The 15,503-nt window shown below is 53.2% G+C and overlaps 1 protein-coding gene across 9 annotated transcripts in view; it reads left to right on the top strand.

The window, feature by feature from the left end:
- The window catches only part of DCTN1 (dynactin subunit 1), a 29,547-nt gene extending 19,129 nt beyond the window's left edge, over window positions 1–10,418 (top strand). For 6 of the 9 annotated variants that reach the window (XM_013051168.2, XM_045079046.1, XM_045079045.1 and 3 more), the window contains 25 exons: window positions 275–466; window positions 807–1,004; window positions 1,151–1,355; window positions 1,432–1,510; window positions 1,634–1,793; window positions 1,906–2,010; window positions 2,187–2,378; window positions 2,466–2,582; window positions 2,830–2,982; window positions 3,583–3,743; window positions 3,849–4,017; window positions 4,281–4,349; window positions 4,581–4,643; window positions 4,752–4,901; window positions 5,064–5,225; window positions 5,308–5,439; window positions 5,669–5,794; window positions 6,042–6,184; window positions 6,464–6,630; window positions 7,994–8,008; window positions 8,200–8,333; window positions 8,448–8,640; window positions 8,863–8,942; window positions 9,451–9,540; window positions 9,942–10,418. In XM_013051168.2, the coding sequence (XP_012906622.1) occupies window positions 275–466; window positions 807–1,004; window positions 1,151–1,355; window positions 1,432–1,510; window positions 1,634–1,793; window positions 1,906–2,010; window positions 2,187–2,378; window positions 2,466–2,582; window positions 2,830–2,982; window positions 3,583–3,743; window positions 3,849–4,017; window positions 4,281–4,349; window positions 4,581–4,643; window positions 4,752–4,901; window positions 5,064–5,225; window positions 5,308–5,439; window positions 5,669–5,794; window positions 6,042–6,184; window positions 6,464–6,630; window positions 7,994–8,008; window positions 8,200–8,333; window positions 8,448–8,640; window positions 8,863–8,942; window positions 9,451–9,540; window positions 9,942–10,079 (3,393 nt within the window). In that variant the 3' untranslated portion in view covers window positions 10,080–10,418. The remainder of the gene's footprint in view (window positions 1–274; window positions 467–806; window positions 1,005–1,150; window positions 1,356–1,431; window positions 1,511–1,633; window positions 1,794–1,905; window positions 2,011–2,186; window positions 2,379–2,465; window positions 2,583–2,829; window positions 2,983–3,582; window positions 3,744–3,848; window positions 4,018–4,280; window positions 4,350–4,580; window positions 4,644–4,751; window positions 4,902–5,063; window positions 5,226–5,307; window positions 5,440–5,668; window positions 5,795–6,041; window positions 6,185–6,463; window positions 6,631–7,993; window positions 8,009–8,199; window positions 8,334–8,447; window positions 8,641–8,862; window positions 8,943–9,450; window positions 9,541–9,941) is intronic. The other 3 variants (XM_045079043.1, XM_045079048.1, XM_004742229.3) reach the window with 1 other exon arrangement.
- The last annotated feature ends 5,085 nt before the right edge of the window (window positions 10,419–15,503 follow it).

The following is a 15,503-nucleotide window of genomic DNA, read 5'->3' as shown; positions in this document are numbered from 1 at the left end:
TCAGTGCCAAGGGAGAAGCATTATAATCTTATGTCTTCTATCACTTCCTCCCTCTCTCCTCTGCCCGCCTCCTGCCTCCCCCGTCCTTTGTCACTATCTCTGACTCTGTGTCATTTTTCCTTTCCCCTTCACTCTGCTTCTCTGTTCTCACTGTGCTTTGATACTCTCTCACTGCCTCTTTCCTTCTCTGTCTCCTTCCCTTGGCGGATTCTCATATCTTCTCACCCCCCCACCCCTGTTCTTTTCCTGGCTTGCCCCTGCCCTTTCTGAATAGCCCACCCGCCCGGCCAGTACTGGGGTGGCTGGGGCCAGTAGCTCCCTGGGCCCCTCTGGCTCAGCATCAGCAGGTGAGCTGAGCAGCAGTGAGCCCAGCACCCCGGCTCAGACGCCGCTGGCGGCACCCATCATCCCCACGCCAGCTCTCACCTCTCCTGGAGCAGCACCTCCACTACCTTCCCCCTCCAAGGTAAGGACTGGGGTTGGAATGAAGAACTAAGACATGGAGGGCCTTTGACCCCAGGTAGGATCTTAGAAGTTTCCAGAGGTTGGGGGAGACTTAGAATTTGGGTCTGAAGGGTGGGGACACAGCATATGGTTCTGCCATTGACTCAGCTACCTTTTCTTTTCTGCCCTTTTCCACACTTTTCCCTTCTGGAGCCTCCTTTCTCAGATGTTTGTAGGCCACTTTTGCTTTTGACCTGGGGCTGGAAAGATGTTTGAGTACATTCCTGTGGTTTTGCTCCAGCTCAGCCTTGGTGGGGAGAAGGGGGAAGCTGTGTACCTACTGAGGGGTCTCTCCTTTGCAGGAGGAAGAGGGGCTGAGAGCCCAGGTGCGGGACCTGGAGGAGAAACTGGAGACCCTGCGGTTGAAACGGGCGGAAGACAAGGCGAAACTAAAAGAGCTGGAGAAACACAAGATCCAGCTGGAGCAGGTGCAAGAATGGAAGAGCAAGATGCAGGAGCAGCAGGCAGACCTGCAGCGACGCCTCAAGGAGGCGCGGAAGGTGGGACTTCGTGGGAAGAGGTGGCTGGGGAGCTTGGGACCCAAGCTGGTGCACCGGACAGTAGGCTGGAGCCTGGAATATCCTGTGAGAAAGGGTACATGAAGTGTCCCTCGCTGGTACTCCCTCCAAACTCCACCCCTCCTCAGGAAGCCAAGGAGGCCCTGGAGGCAAAGGAACGCTACATGGAGGAGATGGCTGATACTGCCGATGCCATTGAAATGGCCACTCTGGACAAGGAGATGGCCGAAGAGCGGGCCGAGTCCCTGCAGCAGGAGGTGGAGGCATTGAAGGAACGTGTGGATGAGCTTACCACTGACTTAGAGATCCTCAAAGCTGAGATAGAAGAGAAGGGTAAGGGGCCAGGAGCTGATGGGGGCCAGATGGTGGGGTTGGAACCATGTCTGAGAGTGTTAATGGTCTTCCCCAGGCTCAGATGGGGCAGCGTCCAGTTATCAGCTAAAGCAGCTCGAGGAGCAGAACGCCCGCCTGAAGGACGCCCTGGTGAGGTAGGGTCCCCGCCCTGCTTGGCTCCAGGCTCACTCTCCTTTCTCTAGATGCACGAGAGAGTGCCCATGGCCAGTGCCTCGGACACAGCACTTCCTCCCTTCTCCCTCCCTGCTTCTCCACAGGATGCGGGATCTTTCTTCCTCTGAGAAGCAAGAGCATGTGAAACTCCAGAAGCTCATGGAGAAGAAGAACCAAGAGCTGGAAATTGTGAGGCAACAGCGGGAGCGTCTGCAGGAGGAGCTGAGCCAGGCAGAGAGCACCATCGATGAGCTCAAGGAGCAGGTCTGGGGAGCCCAGGCCCTCACCCAGGGGACCCCTCTCTTCAAAGGCCAGTGCCTCCTCTTTCTTGGTGTCTTTCAGCAGTTCTTCCCCCCGTTCCCTCCTTGTAACACAGGTGGATGCTGCTCTGGGTGCCGAGGAGATGGTAGAGATGCTAACAGACCGGAACCTGAATCTAGAAGAGAAAGTACGAGAGTTGAGAGAGACCGTGGGAGACTTGGTAAGAGAATAGACCCCTGACTTCCCGCCCTGGTAAAGGGTATTTGGAAGGCACTTGCTGAAAGAGGGACTGATATGACCTCTGACCTTTGAGCAGGCTGTGTGGTGAGTGGCCCACCCTGACCTGCTACCCTGACCCTGCCTTTCCTTTGCGCCTACTGCCTTGTGGCCTCCCAGGAAGCGATGAATGAGATGAACGATGAGCTGCAGGAGAATGCACGCGAGACAGAGCTGGAGCTGCGAGAGCAGCTGGACATGGCGGGCGCGCGGGTCCGGGAGGCCCAGAAGCGTGTGGAGGCAGCCCAGGAGACAGTCGCAGACTACCAGCAAACCATAAAGAAGTACCGCCAGCTGACCGCCCATCTTCAGGTGCCTGTGTACCCCCTGTTGTTCACCCACAATCACCTCGGGCTCCCTTGTGACCCAGCTGTGCCTCATTGTCTCTCTCTCTCCTAGGATGTAAATCGGGAACTGACAAACCAGCAAGAAGCATCTGTGGAGAGGCAGCAGCAACCACCCCCAGAGACTTTTGACTTCAAAATCAAGTTTGCTGAGACTAAGGCTCATGCCAAGGTCAGGGGAGTGGATAGGCCAGAGAGTGGGAAGTGTTGGGGCATCCAGACTGGCTGTGGCTATAGGCTGATCTGGCGTGGGGTTCTGGACTTTACGTGGCTGGAGGGGGGGGATGCTTTGCATGGTGGTCTGGAAGACTCCTCGCTAGGGCTTGTCCCAGAAGCAGGGGGCCTGGTGGAATGAGGCATGATAGTTCTGAGGCTCTCTCCAGCCTGGCTGAGAGCCCACCTTCCTGTCCACCTCACAGGCAATTGAGATGGAATTGAGGCAGATGGAGGTGGCCCAGGCCAACCGGCACATGTCCCTGCTGACGGCCTTCATGCCTGACAGCTTTCTTCGGCCGGGTGGGGACCATGACTGCGTCCTGGTGCTGCTGCTCATGCCTCGTCTCATTTGCAAGGTATGGCTGGTCCGTCTAATCACTTGCTGTGTAGCAGGCCCAGAGGATGCTGAGTGAAGATAGCAGTCAGTGTCCTTGCTCACAGAGTTTATCTTGTGGTGGAGGAATGCAGTGGGCCAAGTCGCAGATGCAAGCACATTACAGACGCTGGGCTGTGAAGGGCAGGCGGCTTCTCTGAGACAGCGCTGCTGGGGCTCTGATTCAGGTGGAAGGGTGGCACCAAAGGAAGAACATTGGAACTGAGACCCAGAAGGTGACTAGGAGCTAGTGTGGGGGACGACCGTCAGGATAGGATTCAGGTGAAAGGGTAGTGGGCGCAGTAGCTTTAAGGCAGGAAAGAGCTTAGCCCCACTGGTTCACTACCCTTTCATCTCCACATCCCAAATCCTCACAACCTCCGGTAATCACATCATTATCCTTTCCCTCGGTGAGACTCCCTTGCCCACCTAAGAGCTGTTTCTGCTTTCCTCCCCCCATGTGCCCATGCGTTATCCCCCCACCCACCCTCCCGCCTAGTTGCTCAGTTTTGTGTCCTGTGTTCCTGAGTCTGTTCTCCATCCTCTGCTCTGAGCCCCAGGTCCCTGGTGCTTCTTCCCACAGGCAGAGCTTATCCGGAAGCAGGCCCAGGAGAAGTTTGAACTAAGCGAAAACTGTTCAGAGCGGCCCGGGCTCCGAGGAGCTGCAGGGGAGCAGCTGAGCTTTGCTGCTGGGCTGGTGTACTCGCTGAGTCTGTTGCAGGCCACGCTCCACCGCTACGAGCAGTAAGTGACCCCCGGCCCCTGCCCTGGGACCACATGGCCAAGATTGGATGGCACTGAGAGTTCCTGGCAGGTCTTGGCCTCAGAGGACCCTTTTCTGGTCTCCAGCGCCCTCTCTCAGTGCAGCGTGGACGTGTATAAGAAGGTTGGCAGCCTCTACCCTGAGATGAGTGCCCATGAGCGCTCCTTGGATTTCCTCATTGAGCTATTACACAAGGATCAACTGGACGAGACTGTCAACGTAGAGCCTCTCACCAAGGCCATCAAGTACTATCAGGTCTGGGGCGAGAATTCAGGCTTGGCACAGCAGGGAGGGAAGGTTTCTTCTGCCGAGGCTGTTGCCAGTGTGGCCAAGGCTGTATTTCCTAGGCTGGTTCCTTAAGGTTTGGCTTGCTCCTAAACAGACTTGCCCGAGGATGCAGCTCCTTGGGGTCTCAGATTCTCTTATACCTCTGGAGTCCTGTGGTGACCGGGGCAGTTTGGGGAGAATTCTCCATCCTTCCAAGGTCTGAAAGCGGTCTGTTTGTCATTTCTCCTCAGCATCTGTATAGTATCCATCTTGCTGAACAGCCCGAGGACAGTACCATGCAGCTGGCTGACCACATTAAGGTGAGGTGTCTGGGCCAGTGCTTGAGCCCCTGTAGAGGTCAGCAGTGGGGGACATCAGTTCAAGAGACCTGGCCCTTAGGTGTCAGGTGTCCCATAAGACTGGACCAGTCATATCAGGGAAGCCAGAGAACCGACACCTTTGTTGGTGGAGAGGAGGGACTTGTTAGAAATAGCGATGGAGCAGAAGGGCTCCTGTTGGGGGCTGACAGCCACACTCGTCTGTCCTTACAGTTCACCCAGAGTGCCCTGGACTGCATGAGTGTGGAGGTGGGACGGCTGCGTGCCTTCTTGCAGGTGAGAGCACAGCCAGGTCTTTTTCACTTCCTTTTCTTCATTAGTTCCCACCTGCTCACCTCCAGCCCTAATGCTGTCTTGGTTCCCTATTTCCTGTTCCCTGAGTAGGGTGGCCAGGAGGCTTCAGATATTGCCCTTCTGCTCCGGGACCTGGAGACATCGTGCAGTGACATCCGCCAGTTCTGCAAGAAGATCCGAAGGCGAATGCCAGGGACAGATGCTCCTGGGATTCCAGCTGCACTGGCCTTTGGAGCACAGGTTTAGGGCAGCGAAGGGGGAAGGAAAGGAAGCTGAGTAGAAGCAGGAGGGGCCTAGAGAGTTGAGGTCTGCATCTGGTCAGGGAAAAAGAATGGTCTAGAGGTAGCTGGGAGCTCTGGCGCGGGACCTGGGGTGGGCTCCTGACTCTGAACTCTCGCACAGGTGTCGGACACGCTCCTAGACTGCAGGAAACACTTGACATGGGTGGTGGCTGTGCTGCAGGAGGTGGCAGCTGCTGCCGCCCAGCTCATTGCCCCACTCGCAGAGAATGAGGGACTGCCAGTGGCTGCGCTGGAGGAGCTGGCTTTCAAAGCAAGCGAGCAGGTGGGCCGGGGTAGCTGGACAGAGGTGGTGGCAAAGTCCTGGGGCCAGTATGGGATTTTCACGGCTGCCCTTGCTCCTGCAGATCTACGGGACCCCTTCTAGCAGCCCCTATGAGTGTTTGCGGCAGTCGAGCAACATCCTCATCAGTACCATGAACAAACTGGCCACAGCCATGCAGGAGGGCGAGTATGATGCAGAGCGGCCCCCCAGCAAGGTGGGTAGGGAGCTCTTTGGAGGTGCTCGAGGACCCCAGAGGAGCCAGACTTACAGAGTTGCTGCTGGTGGGGGAGGGCTGGGAGAAGGGAGAAGGTGGGAGAAGGGAATCTGGAGAGCACCACCCTGCTTGGAAGGCAAGGCTTTCCCTATGCCCAGCTCTCTCTGGGAGGAGCACATTGGTGACCTCCTCTCCCCATTTCTGCCTTCTGCTCCCACCTGACCCCTAGCCTCCCCCAGTTGAGCTGAGGGCTGCAGCCCTTCGTGCAGAAATCACCGATGCTGAAGGCCTGGGCTTGAAGCTTGAAGATCGAGAGACAGTTATCAAGGAGTTGAAGAAGTCATTGAAAATCAAGGTGAGGGTGGAGGGTAGGCTCAGGATCTGCGGGGCTGGGAAATACTGCTGAGGTACAGGACAGCTTCGAGTGTTAGGGATCTCCTGGGACTGAAACTGGTTGGGGGTTGAGGGGAGAAGTGGCCCCTGTGATCAGTGGGGAGAGCACCCTGGGGGCCCTTTGGAGCTTTCTGGTTCGTGGTCTGTCCCAGGTCCCTGGGGCCCATGAGAGGATGTAAGGGAACTAGACACTCTCTGTCCTTGTCCAGGGGGAGGAGCTGAGTGAGGCCAATGTGCGGCTAAGTCTCCTGGAGAAGAAGCTGGACAGTGCTGCCAAGGATGCAGACGAGCGCATCGAGAAAGTCCAGACTCGGCTGGAGGAGACGCAGGCACTGCTGCGGAAGAAGGAGAAGTCAGGCACTTTCCTGCGTCCCTGCTTGTTCCACTCCTTCCTGCCAGCCGCTCTCCCTCCTAACCCCCCCATTCCCCAGGCCCTCTCCCAGTGAGACTCTCCTCAGGGGAGATTCCATTTTCCTTCCCCACTGCCAAGCCCATTGTGTCATTCCAGTTGGAGCATGTGCTGCTCCTGGCTCCTCACCAGCAGGGCTACTCTGAGGCCCTGTCAGGACTGAGAAGTCGGGCTGGCGCTCTGGGGAAGGGACCCTGCCCAAGCCCAGATTGTCTTCCACAGGGAGTTTGAGGAAACGATGGATGCACTCCAGGCTGACATTGACCAGCTAGAGGCAGAGAAGGCAGAACTAAAGCAGCGGCTGAACAACCAGTCGAAGCGCACGATCGAGGGGCTCCGGGGGCCCCCTCCCTCGGGTATTGCTACCCTGGTCTCTGGCATTGCTGGTGGTGAGTGCAGTGGGAGAGGCAGCGTTAGCCCAGAGGAGATTGAATGGCTTCCCTCCTGTCCTTGGCCTCAGTTTGATTTCTCACCCCCTCTTCCTGGATGTTCAGCCAGGAATGTGTTTGCCCGGTTCTGTGAAAGCTTTTTACCAAGTTTTTACTTCTCCTAAAGATATTGTGCAGAATCCCCCTGAACAAGGTGGGGCATTACCAGTTTGTCAGCGGAGCCCGAATGGCGACGACAATTAGACTCTAACAGATGTCCCTTTGGGTCTGGCCTTTCTGTGCCAGCCCAAAATCCCAGACAGGCATCAGCCTGCAGCAGATTAGGCTAACTTTGCTGCTGTATCCAGCCATGCCTGATGCCTGATCTTGATTGCTCTTCTGCTTGCACTTTGTATTTCTCTCTACTGAGTTCACGTGCCTTTATCCTGTGGAATGGCTGTCTTTTCCATTGCTGATTTCTCCCAGTTCCACTTAGGACTTGTGTTCTGACCTCTCTTTGGTCTCTAGTATGGTCAGGGCCCTTTACCTGGAGTTTTTTTGGTTCTGAAGCCCAGTCTTCCTAGTTTTCCAGGACCAAGGAAGTGTCCACTGCTGTGCTGGTTCTCATCTGCCCCGTAGTTTTTCAGTTTCTTTCTTACTTCCAAAAGACAGGCTCCTTGATCTGAAGCCCTCAGGATCTCTAGAGCTCCCCTGCAGCTCCCCTGCGATGCCTGTCTTGTCAGTTGGCCTTCCCTAGGTTCTTGTTCTCATTAAAGCCCCCCTCACGGGTGCCTCTTGTTCTTGGGAGGTGACCGAGGACTTGTTGGCCTTGGACTTGTGTGGTATAGTTGGCTCCTGTTCCTTGGGCAAGGGGTCTCCAGAGTTACCACATTGTGTTGTAGCACAGGCTCTCTAAACCAATACTGGTTCTGATTCACAAAATTTCCCACTAAAAAAAGAGCGTCTTTTGCCCCAGAATAATGGGGAACCCAAGGAGCAGGGAATGCAGCTGCACCTTCAACTTCAGCTTTGCTACTGTGGAACAGTACGGGTGCAGACATCTTGGGGTCTCGGGAGCAATCCCTCTGCCCTTCTTAGAGATGGAATATGAGGCAGGGAGCAGGAACGCCTCCTGCCCCAAGTGCTCCCTCCAGTGCGCACCCCCACTGCAGCTCTTCCTCATGCTTCGCTCCTCTTTCACACGTACTTGCTCTTCCTAAAAGTGCAGAGAGCAGGGGCAGATTCTTGTCGGAGGGGGAGTGAGGGTTAGGAACAGGTGTTGCTGTAGATTGTGTCCAGGATTCCTCTGGTGCGGCCCCTTAATTCCAAGTCCTAACTCATCTCTCCTCTCTTCCTGCTCCCCCATGGGCTATCCTGAGCACAGAAGAACAGCAGCGAGGTAGAGAGCCTCCCTGGTGGGGGTTTGCCAGGGCTGTGGGAAGTGGGTCTGGGGGAGCAGGGTAAGACTCCCCCCTTGGGAGCAACCAGGACTGGAGGTGGGAGTGGATAATGAAAGGGGATGAGCAAGGATGGGGCCCATCTTCCACCCTCTCTGCTTGGGGCTGATGACATTGGTCTTGGTACACACAGGAGGTGCCCCTGGGCAGGCTCCAGGATCTGTGCCAGGCCCTGGGCTGGTGAAGGACTCACCACTGCTGCTTCAGCAGATCTCTGCCATGAGGCTGCACATCTCCCAGCTCCAGCATGAGAACAGCATCCTGAAGGTGAGGGGGTCACAGGAATGACTAGGGTGCAGACGGAGTCCACCTGCCCCATTGATGATAGATGGCAGGGCCTTCTGTTGCTTCTTACCACCATTCCTCTTCTTTCCCCCACAGGGAGCCCAGATGAAGGCATCTTTAGCAGCCCTGCCCCCTCTGCATGTGGCAAAGCTCTCCCCCTCACCTCACGAGGGCCCTGACAGTGAACTAGCAGCTGGTGTGCTGTATCGTAAGACCAGCCAGCTGTTGGAGACGTTGAATCAACTGAGCACACACACCCACGTAGTAGATATCACTCGTTCCAGCCCTGGTATGAACCCATCAACCCATGAAATGAGTAACATACCCCCCTCCCTTTGCCCCAGGGCTGTAACCCCTACCCAGGCATGTGCCATATGGTAGAGCCTCTTCCTAGCATTGCATTCTGGCTTTGGTGCTTGGTTTGCTTGATTTCAGCCATTCTCTTACGGACCTGCTCCATGAGAGGGTCTACTGGGCCTTGATGGGCCTCACTAGCCTGCCTTTCCCACAGCTGCCAAGAGCCCGTCGGCCCAGCTCCTGGAGCAGGTGGCTCAGCTCAAGTCCTTAAGTGACACCATCGAGAAACTCAAGGTTAGCTCAGACCCTACTCTTCCTTGGTCTGCAGAGTTTGCTTCATAACATTCCCTGCTGGAGCCCTTGGGCACTCTCAGAGTTCCTCTGGGCCCAGCCCTGTGCTAGACAGCACACTGGGGAGGAGGTGGAGGGCAAGGCAGGGTTCCTGTCTTAGAAGCTCACTGTCTTGGTGCAAATAGAAGACAGATTCTCATCAACAAATTGGATCATCTTTAGGGCGTGGGGTTCGGGTGCAGATTCTTTAGTGCTGAGATCACTGGGGGGTAGAATGGTTGGGGGTGCCTTCCCAGAGGCTGAGAGTCTGAGTCAGGCTTTAAAGGATAAGTGTCTGTAAAGTAAGGATGTTGGATAGGGATGGGGTTGGAGGTGAGAGCAAAAGTATGGTGACAGGACCAGGTCCCTGCTCCTCCTGATCCTGGTGTCCCTGTGAAACCAGGGAGATTCTGGGCTAGCCTGGGCAGGGGGTGTTGTTGCTTTAATGAATCCTTGTTCTCCTCCTTGCCAGGATGAGGTCCTTAAGGAGACCGTATCTCAGCGCCCTGGAGCCACAGTCCCCACTGACTTTGCCATCTTCCCTTCATCAGCCTTCCTTAGGGTAAGAGGGAGAATGAGGAGAATTGAGGCCTCAGATGGGGCTTTCCCTCTTCTCCAGAATATGAAGCAGCCTTTGGGGGCTCAGGTCAAACAGCACATCCTGAGTTAACTGGCCAAGTCTTACTCGTAAGCAATTCAGATGTGCATGCAGTGCTTCCAGAAATCCCAGTATTTTAGCAGTTGAACATCTTCTGTGACTTTTGACACCCGGAGAGGCTCAGAACTCTCTTGATAGACTCTGTACCCCAATTCTGATTTGGAATATGTGGTCACCATAGTCTAGGAGCCCCAAAGTCTGTCTCATGGGGGCTGCCTTTGTCCCAGTGCTCAGGGTCCCTGTCAGTGGCACACAGCTCAGGTGAACCTCTGACCTGGGGACCTCTTCCCCTTGCCAACTCCCAGGCCAAGGAGGAGCAGCAAGACGACACGGTCTACATGGGCAAAGTGACCTTCTCGTGCGCAGCTGGCCTTGGACAGCGACACCGGCTGGTGCTGACCCAGGAGCAGCTGCACCAGCTTCATGGTCGCCTCATCTCCTAAGTGCTCCTTCCACCCCATGCACTTCTACCCTCCACCCTCCTGGTGCCACTCCGCCTGACGCACAGCCGCCTCAGCTAGTCCCCATTGTAGAACTGTGTGCACAGCTGTTCCTGCCCTGTTCAGCTTTATTTCCACCTGCCAGTGCCCTGCCCCTGCCCCTTGACTTGGGTTCCCCTATTTCCATTCCTGGCCTCTGCCAGGATTTGCTGTTCAGCTGCTCCCTCCTTCCTGAGGGGCCTCAGGGCATGTGGGGGGTAGGCTGAGACCCCACCACCAAAGGTTCAGTGAGGTCCCCCTGATAGAGGACTTCACCCCTTGATTAAAGCAACTTCTGCTTCAGTGCTTTCTGTGTGGTGTTGGCAGTGGGACTTGGGCCTTTTGGTTCAGAGCAGGAGTGGAGGAGAAGGGATGCTGAGGAGGCTTTGGCTGTGCCATATTTGAGGGTCCCTCTCTGTAGAGACCAGTGGGACGTCACGCCCCTAACACTCACGTGCATAGAGTTACTGTGAACAAGGGGAAAAGGGCTAGACCAGGTGCTTGGCACCCAAGTTCTTTATGGAGTTAGGGGAGCTAGGACTTAGGGTCAGCCACCCTACTCCATGCATCTGTCAACCAGTTCCCACTCACAGCAGAGGGACCTTTCCAGAATGCAACCTGGGCCATGTTATTCCCTGCTTTAAATCCTGAAATGGTTCTTCCAACTAAAATTTCTAATTTAAATAAAATCCTGAAGTCTTTTCTCTAAGTATCTAGAGATACTTTAAATTCACTAGAAGTGCACATAAGGCCATCTGTGTGTTCTGGGTCTTGCCCACCTCTCCAGCCTCTCACGGGGCTACTTGTCCATGTGTGCCTTGTGGTCTTCCCTTAGTGAATCCCTGCAGTTGCTTTGGTGCCCTGTGCTCTCTCAGGCTCCTTTCCGCTGCCCAGAATGCCAGCCACCTCCTGCCCTCTGCTCCCCCTGTGTGCCCCACCCCTACTCAGCTGACATCCTGTTCATTTATTAAGACAGCTCTGGCATTGCCGCCTTAGGAAATCTCCAATTCTGTGGCCTCTTGGGTGCTTCCGTACTGGTGGGAGTAGAGAATGTGAACGTTTTTTCCAGGTGTGCTTGGATTTGGTGGCTTTGTTCTTTGACAGGGTTTCTAACCTTTGGTTTGCTTTCTCAATGGCAGAATGGGAAGAATGATGCCTCCCAGGGTTGCTGTGAAGGCTAAAAGAAAGAGTGCATGCTGGCTTCCAGCACTGTGGCCTGTGCCCGGCAGGCCTGCTCCCCTTCCCAGTGCCTGCACCCACAAGACTGCTTCATACTGGGAAGCATCTCTAGTCATTGCAGTCATCAGTTAACACTTCGGTTACCCACTGTAGACAGAGTGAGAGTTCCTAGAGGTTGTCTTTTATCTCGGCATCTCCCAAAACACAGGGAGAAGAGCACATGTTTGGGAAGGAGAGCTGTGAATTTCATTTTGGAAATGGATATGAGGTGCTTGGAAGAAGGTATGAGTGCAGATGGCCCTGGGTAGTTGGAGCTGAGGTCTGGAGCTTAGCAGGGAAGTCTGGATTGGAGATACAGTTTCAGGGATGAGTTGTGTCAGTGGGGGTTGGTTTGGATGAGGGGTAGGATGAGGATGAGGTTTAATCCAGGTCACTTAGAGAACTGAACCAGAGGCAAAGCCAAAGTATAGTGCTTTATAGTAACTGCAGTCCCAAAGCACTGTGACTGAGGAAGAGGGCTGGAAACTAGGCAGGGAAGGAAAAGAAACAAGGTTTGTTTTAATGAGTCGCCCACTGCTTCGCCAAAGCACAGCTAGCCACCTACCCACATGGGCTGTCTCTGGAGAGACCGTTCACAAGCACAGTACCTGGCTGCAACGTTACACTGGGGTTGATGGAGGGGTGGAGAGCAGATTCGCCTGTTCTCCCTCCTGTCTTCTGTCTTCTGTGGTCCGAGTTTGCCCTGTGAAGTGTTGCTCTCCCTCACTTGCTGGGATTGTATGACTTGGCCACGGGAAAAGCCAGATCCCATGCCCTGTAGTCCCCCCAGGTCCTGAAGGAGTACGGTGAACAGAAGGCCACTGGCCTGCAGGACTTGGTCACTGCAGAGCAAGCGACTGATGGCTTGGAAATCAGGTGAGGCCACAAGTCACCTGAGGAGAGTGTCTAGGCAGAGGGAGGGCAGAGCCCTGGGCAGTTCTGAGTATTGAAGAGCCTGCTGTGGAGCCCAGGGCAGCATTCATTGGAGCAGAGGCCCCCAGAGGAAATGTCAGGGCCAAGGAGGAGAGATTCAGGAGAGGTAGTCAACAGCCTCTAATATAGCTCAGAGGCAATGTGGCTGCGTTCTAGAAAGTTGCATCTGATTCTCAGATGCCTGGTGAGCTGAGCAGTCTCAGTGGGTTAGAGGGAGCAGGAACTGGGTCATGGTGGCAAGAGTGGGGAGAGAGCAGCATGTGTGTACTATGTCCCAATGTTCAGTCAGTGTTCAATTGTGGAAGCTGGCCAGCGGATGGCAGACCGCTGACACAAGTATCATTGCCTGTGAATAGTGATGGGAGCTGCTTATGGGGCCCACGAGGGTTCGGGAAACTGGGATGTGATGATGGGGGGAGAGAGGCCTAGTGAGGCATCCTTGGTACAAGGATGGGGGAGAGCATGGGAATGGTCTCCTTTGGTTCCTCCACTCGGCTGACAGCTGTGACATGAGAACCAAGCAGACTGGCTGGTCATTGGCAGGGGCAGGGTATGAGCAGCCTCAATCATGGTAACTAGGAATCCCTCTCTTTTTGGGGTTCTTGAGCAGATTCTCAGGGTCAGTGGCACTTTCCCCAATATGGTGGCAGCTTTGTGAAGTAAGAATAAGGCTCATATTCCAGCTCTTCCACTTAATAAACTATGGGAATTTGGGCAAGTTTCTAATCTTGTCCTCAATTTCTGTGTCTGTACTGGGGCTAATAGCACATTTCTCAGGTGTATCCCTTCCGGAGGTAATCTTCGGGGCAAGATCAAGTGAAATAGCATGCTTCACCCAGGTACTCAATAAAAAAGGATGCTTGGGAGAGGCTGATACTGAACAAATGGAGTGACATACAAGCAGTCATGTTCCGAAGACATAGATTTATGACGCAAATAATCAATTTTGGGTCCCAAAGGAGAGGCAGTCCTTGGTGCCCAGCTTTGTGCCCAGCTTTCGGCTTGTTTTTTGGGCAGTTACCATCTTACTCGCTACCGTCCAGGCACTATTTCCTTATCTTCTTAGTGGGCCAAGACTGAGGGAGAGTCAGTCACCCCAGTTGAATTTGCTTGCTTAGTTCCCATATTTTGTGCTACCTGATGGTGGGGAACAGGAGTGGAGGCAGTATGGATACTTGAATCTCTGCTGGCTCACCCTGGGAAATGTGCCAGGCCCCAGTGCCGGCCCCAGAGCCCATCGTGCCCTACCCAGCCCTGGGGCTAAAAGCAAACAAAGTTTCCTAGGATGAAATACCTTGACCCCTGGCAGGGAGGCCTAGGGGCAGCTAGAGAACATGGGCTCTGAGGGTGAGGGCTCCTCCTGCCTCCCTGTGGGTGTACGCTCCATGTAGCCCTCTCCTTGAGGTATATTGAGAAACCTGTCACTCATCCAGGCTGCTTTCATCTGTACCACATATGCCAGCTGGAACGGGCACTGCTGCTCCCGGGGACACAGGGTGGCTACTGCTGACGTACGCAAAGGGCCAGCCTGACATGTTTGACCTCCATTCCTCTCTGGAAATCTGGGGAGTTGGGGAGTAAGACCTGGACTCATCTTGCTCTAATAAGGTGTCAGAGTAAATATATGTTTGTCACCCTGTGTTTCGTTCTGTTACTTTTTATCATGGGAAATTTCAACATTCAAATGAGGAGAGTAGGGTGTAAAGAATCTCCATTTGCCTAAATCTACCATTTCATGACTGATCGTGTTCCCCACACCCCTTTGCTCTCCTTCCCTTCCGGATAATTTTGAAGCAGATCCCAGCCATCGTCTTCTCATTTCATTTCAAAGTATTTTAGGATCCCTAAAAGATAGTGCTCTTATAGAAAACTATAATACCCACCTAAAAAATTAAATCCATCAAAGATCCAGTGTTCAAATTTCCCTTATTGTCTCATAAATGTTTTGTTTTATAGTATGTGTATTTGGGTAAGTTTCAAGGGAAAGACAGTACACCACAAATAGTTGTCTCTTGAGTCCCGTTTTCTAAGTTACCACTATTGCACCAATACAACATATGCTTTATATCCGTATGTCTTAAACTTCATTTTTTTAATAAAAGATTTTATTTATTTATTTGACAGAGAGATCACAAGTAGGCAGAGCAGCAGGCAGAGAGGGAGGGAAGCAGGCTCCCCGCTGAGCAGAGAGCTGGACACGGGGGCTCGATCCCAGGACCATGAGATCATGACCTGAGCCAAAGGCAGAGGTTTAACCCACTGAGCCACCCAGGTGCCCCCTTAAACTTCATTTTTAATGTGTCAGTCAGTATGTACATATATATTATATATATGTACAGTATGTACATATATATTATATATATGTACATATATATTATATATATTATATATATGTACATACACACATACAAGATCATCTTGAGAATACAATAAATACAATGTGGAGGAAGATTGAGAACATAGGCTCCCAGTTCTTAGTCACCAATGGTTGTAGTGATTTTCTTTTCAGTGTTTTGCATTTAAAACTTTAATTTAAAGATGTCCTGCCATGGCTCTGTGACCATAGACCTGTTGGAGGGGGAGTACAATGAAAAAAAAAAAATAAAACGAAAAAAGGACCCAAAGTTAGGAAGAGATAAAGGAGGAAAATCAAGAGAGAATATATTTTGAAACTAAATGTAAGAATTTCCTTCATTCAGATTGCAAGCATCAGTCTTTGCTTGGGTTGTGATAGCAAGATACCATAAACTGGGTGGCTCATCAACAACAAAAATTGATTTCTTACAGTTCTAGAAGCTGGAAGTCTGAGATCAGGGTGCCAGCATGGTCATATTCTGGAGAGGGTGCTCTTCTGGTTGCAGGCAGATGACATCTTGGATCCTCACATGGCAGAAAGAGAGTAAGCAAGCTCTCGGGCCTCTTGGAAGTGGACTAGTCCCATTCATGAGGCTCCACACTCATGACCTAATCACCCCCACAGGCTCTACCTCCAGATACCATCACATTAAGGATTAGATTGCAACATGAATTTTAAGGTACACATAATTTCAGTCCATAATAGTATCCACGTAAGTGCTAAGAAATTATATGCTCTTACTTCTGCCTCAAAGTTGCCCATTAATTAAACAAATTGATAGAGCCCCTTCGCCTGTGAAGGAACAGTCTCCTCATAGCACTGTACATGGAAAGGTGGGCTAGGGAGAAGGGAAAGTGGTGGGAAAGCAACCTGTTTTTGAG

The sequence above is a fragment of the Mustela putorius genome, unplaced genomic scaffold, assembly GCF_011764305.1.
Source record: "Mustela putorius furo isolate JIRA1106 unplaced genomic scaffold, ASM1176430v1.1 tig00000281_pilon_pilon_pilon, whole genome shotgun sequence".
Taxonomy (NCBI): Eukaryota; Metazoa; Chordata; class Mammalia; order Carnivora; family Mustelidae; genus Mustela; species Mustela putorius.
This window is presented reverse-complemented; position numbering and strand designations above follow the sequence as displayed.